At 44.3% G+C, this 7,440-nt stretch overlaps 3 protein-coding genes across 3 annotated transcripts; all 3 read left to right on the top strand.

Moving 5' to 3' along the window:
- Nucleotides 1-1,415: 1,415 nt before the first annotated feature.
- On the top strand, nucleotides 1,416-2,145 carry NCU06953 (hypothetical protein; the record flags this gene model as incomplete). The annotated part of the gene is made up of 4 exons (XM_953130.1): nucleotides 1,416-1,455; nucleotides 1,539-1,796; nucleotides 1,869-2,003; nucleotides 2,075-2,145. 4 exons carry the CDS (start codon nucleotides 1,416-1,418, stop codon nucleotides 2,143-2,145), a joined length of 504 nt encoding a protein of 167 aa, XP_958223.1.
- A 621-nt stretch (nucleotides 2,146-2,766) lies between these two features.
- On the top strand, nucleotides 2,767-3,519 carry NCU06954 (hypothetical protein; the record flags this gene model as incomplete). Its single annotated transcript, XM_953131.1, has 4 exons — nucleotides 2,767-2,806; nucleotides 2,909-3,157; nucleotides 3,231-3,386; nucleotides 3,446-3,519. The coding sequence occupies 4 exons, from the start codon at nucleotides 2,767-2,769 to the stop codon at nucleotides 3,517-3,519; spliced, it is 519 nt and encodes a 172-aa protein (XP_958224.1).
- Nucleotides 3,520-4,030: 511 nt separating this feature from the next.
- On the top strand, nucleotides 4,031-4,698 carry NCU06955 (hypothetical protein; the record flags this gene model as incomplete). Its single annotated transcript, XM_953132.1, has 4 exons — nucleotides 4,031-4,067; nucleotides 4,157-4,393; nucleotides 4,458-4,553; nucleotides 4,634-4,698. 4 exons carry the CDS (start codon nucleotides 4,031-4,033, stop codon nucleotides 4,696-4,698), a joined length of 435 nt encoding a protein of 144 aa, XP_958225.1.
- Between the last annotated feature and the right edge of the window lie 2,742 nt (nucleotides 4,699-7,440).

Here is a 7,440-nt window from a genome sequence, read left to right on the forward strand (position 1 = left end):
CAAGGAACTCGCCAAACAAGAGCTTGAACGGTCGCTGAGAACGAATGTCACATCTCGAATGAGGGGAAAACACAATCAAAAGATTCTGCTTTGGTATAAGGTTTTGAGTGTCATTGAAGGCAAGGAATACCAAGTCCTTGTGAGGATTAAGGCCCGAGACTGAGGGGTTAAGGTGGAATAGAGGGTTGGAGTAGGGACTTTGGAGGTTGAAGCCGGGAGGGAAGGGAAGGATGTGGGCCGTGATGCTGGAGAAGATAGGGAAGAGGAAAGGAAAGGAAATGGAGAGCTAACCCCGAGATAGGAGACGCCACTGCAGGAAGTAAACCGGGGATGAAGTAACTGAGCGCTGGAGTTATCATTTGGACTACGAATTCGCCTCTCACTTACCGTCAAGCTTCACAATGTTGACAGCTTTCACTTACTTCTAATGCAGTCATTATTCTGAGAACTCCTTCCCCTGATGAATTAATTTCCTCTAATTATCCCACTTCAACGCGTAACGAAGGTTTGGAGTATAAGATCATCGACCAGCTTTTGACAACATGAAGTTTGTCAGTCACCTCGAAAGTATGCTTGGCGAGCCGTTGGAGGGCAAGGACAAGAAGAAGGATGCCTCTGGTGAGTACAAAGACCCCCCCATAGTGTATGGGGGGGTTGACCCCCCAACAATTACCGATGCTAACGTGTTTGTTACAAGCTGGTGTCCAGAAGGGCGTTGACGGTGAAGATGGCAAAGGAGAACTGGAGAGTTCCCAGTAAGAGCCGAGGGTTGCAATACGGAGATTTACCAAGTGCATGTCGCTACACATACTCTTGAGAATTGGGTTCATCATCTGCGTTTGCACTCATTGCACTTTTTCACTCGAAGCGCCAGAGAAAATTACTACTAGCTTGATATATATGACGCCCGTTCGACCATTCCTCCATTCTATTTGCTATCCATGTCTGTCATATATCCTCATCTGTTCGCGTCTCGTTGAATGCATCCGACTACCAAAACGAAAGAACGATGAACAGTAGTCGTGGGCTGGTCTGGGCAGCGGGGCAGACCTCACGAACCACCTTTCCACCAGCCCCTCAAACCATTATACTTCAAAACAAATGCTGGCTGGAGCGTAAAGCTACCTAGAGGCAGATAGGTAGGTACCTTGACCTCCGAACAGTCTCTCAACACTCTGTCTGTCCCGTTAACCTGGATCCACTAAAGCTCAAGTGAAGGGAAACTTCGAACCACGGACCTGGATGATTAGTGCTTGCCAAATCAAACTGTCACTGCGTGCCACCTGCTATAACATCCCGCCGCTCACTCTCTCCTCCCCAATTCCAAACTTCCTCCCTACACTACACAACCGCGAACAAAATCGCAACTGCCGACCGACTACCACTCTTTAAGCCACTACAATATCCCACACAAGATGTCGTCCAACATGTACACCGAGGGCCTCATTTCCCTGAGTAAGTCGCATCTCCATCTGCCATTCGACGTCTTGTCAATTCACCTCGACAAACGGACTGACACTTCCTCTTCTCCATAACAGTCGACAAACATGAGAAAAACTACCCCTATGATTCTTCCACGGACTTTCGATTTGGTTACGCGGTCGGCCTTGTCGGCCTAACTGCTCTAAATGTTTCGGGCGACTACACGTCCCAAGAATTCCACGAAGCCATTCACGACTATGCGGCTAGTCTTCGAAAGGAGCGCGCCGTGGCCGAGACCGATGAGAATCATGAGATGACTGCGAAGCTCCTCAGCAGGGAGTTCATTTGCTACGACATGCTGGAAGTTGTTAGCGGTAAGTGTTTTCTCTCTATCAGACCGAGGATGCCCTTTTCCGACCCGAACCTATCTAACATGTGCTGGACAGAGCTTCAGAGCAATCGCAGTGAGACCAAGGCCAACAAAGGTATTGTCTGGAACAACGACATTATCGTCGACAAGGGACACGAAGTTGTCAACAACACAAATGATGTCGTCCAGGTCAGCGAGGAGAGCGAGTTCGGTAAGCCACAGCCAAAGATGTGTAGCAATTAGATGTCGATTGAACTTGAGCTAACATTCAACGTGATTTAGTTCTGATCCGCGACGTCGAGAGCGAGACGACCGACTCCGAGGCGGATTCGTCCGAGTGGGACCTGATTTAAGACCACGAATGCAGATGGTCGGCTGGGGACTTCACTGTGAGGATGAGATATTGCGTTAGGATTGGGGGAAAGGCGCAAATGGCTGCAAGAAATAAAGGTTATTCAAGTTCATGATGGACATCAGAATGATCTCCGACATTGAAATACAAGTTCATCATTCAATCAACCTCCGTACCTTACCCTCAATTCCTGAGACCCATTGTCACCTTCACAAGTGCCCTATCGCGACGTGCCCATTATATACTGGGGATGATCGTCGAGTTCTCATATATCAATTCAAATTTCAGGACTACAACAGTAAATCGGACAACTGTTCACAAATTAGATAGATTACCTAGCTTGGTACTGGTACTCACCGTCTTCTCTCCCAGTTAATCCACACCAGTGATTTGGACAAGCTGTGCACGGGCTAGAGGGATTGTGTTCAGGTTCAGGTATGCTTTTCGCGGTTGGGTCTTCTGCAATTGACATTCACCACAGCCCAACACTGGTATAAGAAGTGCCCCTCCCACAAGCTTTCTGGTCTCAAACTCTCTTCCTACACAACACAACCTCGATCAAAATTACAACTACGGACTGACCAACTCTCTTCAAAACTTCAAAAATACCTATCCAGACAGAATGTCACGCAGCATGTATACCAAGGACCTCATCTCCCTGAGTAAGTCGCATCTCCGTGCATCTGCCCTCCTGATTTCGTCAACCTACCTACCTCTAGGTACCTAGGCAAACGAACTTTCTAACACTTCGTTCTCCAAAACAGTCGAGAAACATGAACACAGCTACCCGCATCATCGTCCCTCCGGGACGCGTCGTGGCTACGCGGGTGGAATGTTGGGCTTCGTTTCCCTCTTCGTGGACGACAGCTACACCGCCGAGGAGTTCGAGGAAACCATTCGTGGCTATGTGGCCACACTCAGACAGGAGATTGCGCTGGCTGAGAGCGACGAGGTGATTGCAAAGCTTTCCAGCCGCGAGGTCATTTGTCACGATATCCTCTTCGTCTTGTCCGGTAAGAGCCCATCAACCCCAGTTTCGATGCCCATTATCAGATAGGATTTAGTTGACATGTACCTACCTGGCAGAGCTGGAGCTCATCGGAACCGTGACCGGCAAGCTGCAAGTCTTCACCGGCATGGACAGTGTCGTCGACGAGAACGTTAGTGTCAACGAGAACGTTAACGTTATAATGAACAAGACCGTCGATGTCGCCGAGGAGAGCATGGGTGCAGACGAGTTCGGTAAGTTCTTATAATGACCTCCATTGGGTAAGTTAGAGCTAACTATCTTCGTGCGCAAGTCAATGTTACGAAGAGCGACGCCGCCGACGCGGGATTCTCGGAGGCAGATTCCACCGAGTGGGAGATCGTCTGAGCCACCGAGGATCACAGTGGAGGTACCGATAGAGACTTGCATTGAGCGGAAGTGTCCTGGGAGATTTGGGAGTTTGAGAATCGCAAATGGCTACATGACATAGAGGTAGAAATGGTTCAAGTTGGCCATCGGCGTACAAATACTTGAATGCAAAGTACTAGGTACCAAATTAGCAATTCATGAACCTTTTACATCCACAGTTCTTCAGACGCCCAATGAGGCCCAGAATTTTGGTGCCCTATAGGTATGAGTGGTACATATACATTTCACGCTCCGGATTACTGTTGAGAACTTAGTCGTAAGCTTGTATGCTTTTCGCGTTTTTGGTTTTCTGTAGAGGTATTTACCATTCACCACAACCCGAACACTGGTATATAAGAACTGCCCGCCCCTCCACGAGTTTTCTAGTCTCAAATTCTCTCCTTAAAATACACAGCTTCCTACGATTCACCCGAACTGCACTTACCACCCCACCACCTCTCTCCTACCAAGTCAACAACAACTCAACAAGATGTCTTCGGGCATGGGTATAAACATCATCTATTTGAGTAAGTTGCATCTCCATCCGCCCCTCGTCCGGCGACCTCGATAGAGGCAGGTACATACCCGGGCATTACATGTAACACTTCATCCCCAGTCGAGAGGATTGATCGCCACCCCCGCAACATGCCAGCCATAAAACGTAGGGGATATGCGGTTGAGGTTGTTGGTATCGCTATGCAGGGCGGTTGTACCGCGGACGCTGTCAAGGGTACCGTACTCGACTACATCCGCGTCCTTAGACGCAAGATCGATTTTGCCAGCAATGCCGAGGAAGTCGCCCAGCTTCGTCACAGGGAGATTCTCTGTGGTGATATCATCGCCACCGTTTGCGGTAAGTTCTATCACACCTGGATTACCTATATCCATTGCGAGTATAGCTGACTCGTGTTATATAGAGCTCAACCAAAAGGCTACTATCCACAAAAATGTTGAAGTTGTCGTCAATCAAGACGCTTTGGTCGATGAGAACGATGTCGACATTGACGACTTCGGTAAGTGCTCCTCGAAAAACAAAACAAACAAATTCTCGTTTAATTAGGTACCTACCTAGCTAACTGTCGATGGCTTATAGTTCATGTCCACGAGAGCAGCGCTGAGGGGTTCGAGGCGGAAAGTGCCGATTGGGAACTTCTATGAAGAACGAGAATGGAAACAACATTCGAGGCCCGGGGGACTTGCTGTAAGAATATGAAATCTGTTGAAGACAAGACCCGGGGAATTCCTAGGGAAGGAGTGACCAGAAATGACATCTCAGCATTGGGGTCTAGTAGTTCGAATTCATACCTAATGATATACGAATCCGAGGGAGTGCACGATCAAGACCTCTACGCAGAACAAACACATAATTCTTTACCATCCACATTCGCAACTTTGTTTTTCTACCCATCGCGAGAAATATCTTCCCGCGCAAAGTGCACTATAAGGATGCCTCCATCAAGTCTATACACTGCGGATGGTTAGGTACAAAAATTTACCAAACCTTCAAGATCGCATTAGTGAATTGGACAACTGTTCACAGATTAGATGGATAGGTGGATTGTATTCAGGTTCTTATCGTCGTTCCACCCGTGCTTTTCGCCTGTTTGGTCACTGGTATATGCCATTCACTTGATTTCGAACACAGGTATAAGACCTGCCCCTCCACAAGCTTTCTGGCTCTTCCAAACTTTCTCCTTGCAACCTACAAACTTCTACGATTTTGTCCACCGACTCACAACTTCTTGTACCTCAATCAAGGCACCAACCGACCATCCAACTTTCCTCACTCACCTGAACACCATTTTGACAAGATGTCACCCGATCTAACGACTACTCAAAACATTGGCTCTCTTAGTAAGTCGCACTTTCACATATAGTTTCCCTCGTCAGCCAACCTCGAGTCCTTGACACGGGTCTCCCACGCCTGCCTTATAGAAGCAGTGACGTTGAGGTAGTGGGCAGTGGCACATGGTACCACCCTTGTTACGCGAAGATGTGCTTCACAAGTGATGACAATAGAGAATGATGATGTGAGTAATTGGTTGCTGGATAGAGCAATAGTGCGTAACGGTTGACGACAGTCTTATTAAAGGAGGCTGAAGATAAGAGCTGTCGCGAGCCTCAACCTGGAACCTCGCATACGACTTCACTGAGTGTGAGTAAAATAGATGTAAGGTTAGTATAATATGAATTAATAATCTATTAACCTTAATAGAGGTTAATAGGATGAGTATTCTTATATAATAGACTATACGCTTTAGTAAGTGGCTGTTATAATAAGATAGAGTATTTAGGTATTTATTAAGAATGTCCTATAATATTTCCCCCTCGATAAAAGGAGAAGAGTGCTCGCTATTTACAAAATATTATTAAGTTTAATTATATATATAAAAGATCCGGTTATTTATTAGAGTCTTTATTTATTCGCCTATATCGAAATTAGCCACCCGGTATAAAACGTACGTCCACCCGAATAGAGTATACCGCTTAATAACCTAGTACTAATCCTTTAGTAACTGAATTCGCAACGAGGTATGTGATTGTCAAAATTATTTTCCTTTATCTCCTCGTTCTCGTTTATACGCTGTATATCTTAATAAAAATGCTTACGTCCTAGTAGAGAATCCTCTTGCTCCTAGTCGGTAGGAAAATAACTATAGTAAGGAGAGCGGGTAGTAGATAAAGTATCGAAGCGAGAACTAGAGCGAGCCGTTATTGTGTGAAACTTATTAGACAATCCTGTTAAGCCGTTTCGCCGGTTAGGCCGATGAGACTACTAGAACGCTAGTCGCAATGAATAGCAGGGTTTTCGTACGGTTGAGCGGCGGTACGTCTTGCGGTAGCGGGCGTTAGGAGACTGAAACCGGGCTTTATACTATTCTAAATTAAGCGTATAATATTGTAGATCGGTTGGGTGAAATAAAATAGAGGATTCGGGGATCTACCTCCGGTCTTTATATTATATTAAGTAAAGCGTACGGTATTTTAATTTAGATTAATAAAGTACATTGGAAAGTGGTTAGTGAAAGTAGTTTTTAGATACTAATTTGCTTATTCTTACTACTACTTTTACGCTAAATATAGGAGGGTTTCGGCTTGTACGAGATTTCTAAAATATTTAATAATAGGATTGGTAGCTAGTTATTGAGCAATATTGGTGGTAATTTTAATAATTGAGCTTGCTCGCGAGACTATTAATTCGGTCGGTAAAAAGGGTCGTTAAATTGGGTTTAATTAAGCGTATTATTTAGTAGGTATAAGTAGTAAGGAAGGTAGTATAGGAATTTGCATTAGGTTAATAAGGGCTAGTATATTAATTATCCTAATAATATTTAAAAAGGTTATTAGTAAGGAATATATATTTATACTACTAGTACTAGGGGGAATAAGTATTTAGGCGGCAATATTAATAGTAGTATTATTCGTTTTAATTCGGGCTATAAATTATTTCTAATTCTTCTTCTATAGTTATAACGATACTCCTTCTTTAATTGTAAATAGCTAATTTTAGCGTATTGGGACTAGATAGTTGGCGACTAATTAGTAATACCTACGTAGGACCTATTGAATTTCGCGGTCTGTTGCGTTTAGATCGACAATCTATCCTTTGTTATAAATATTATTATTAGTATTAGCGGACTAATTGGGTTTAATTTCGATATGGCCGGTTTCTTTATTTAAATACAATTGCACTACTTCAATAAACAGTTTAGCGGCTAAAGGTTAAAGTCTTTCCTTATAGTAAAGTTGCGGTTTATATGTAGTAAATTTAATAATTTAATGTACTTTACGTATTAGACTTTCCTTTTAAAAGTTAAAAGCTATTTAAAGGTTTACTTAATTAGTCTTTAATATTATTCAATCTAGCTTTTAAACCGGAATAAATAGTAATAAAGTAGT

This window comes from Neurospora crassa, linkage group VII (genome assembly GCF_000182925.2).
Source record: "Neurospora crassa OR74A linkage group VII, whole genome shotgun sequence".
Lineage (NCBI taxonomy): Eukaryota > Fungi > Ascomycota > Sordariomycetes > Sordariales > Sordariaceae > Neurospora > Neurospora crassa.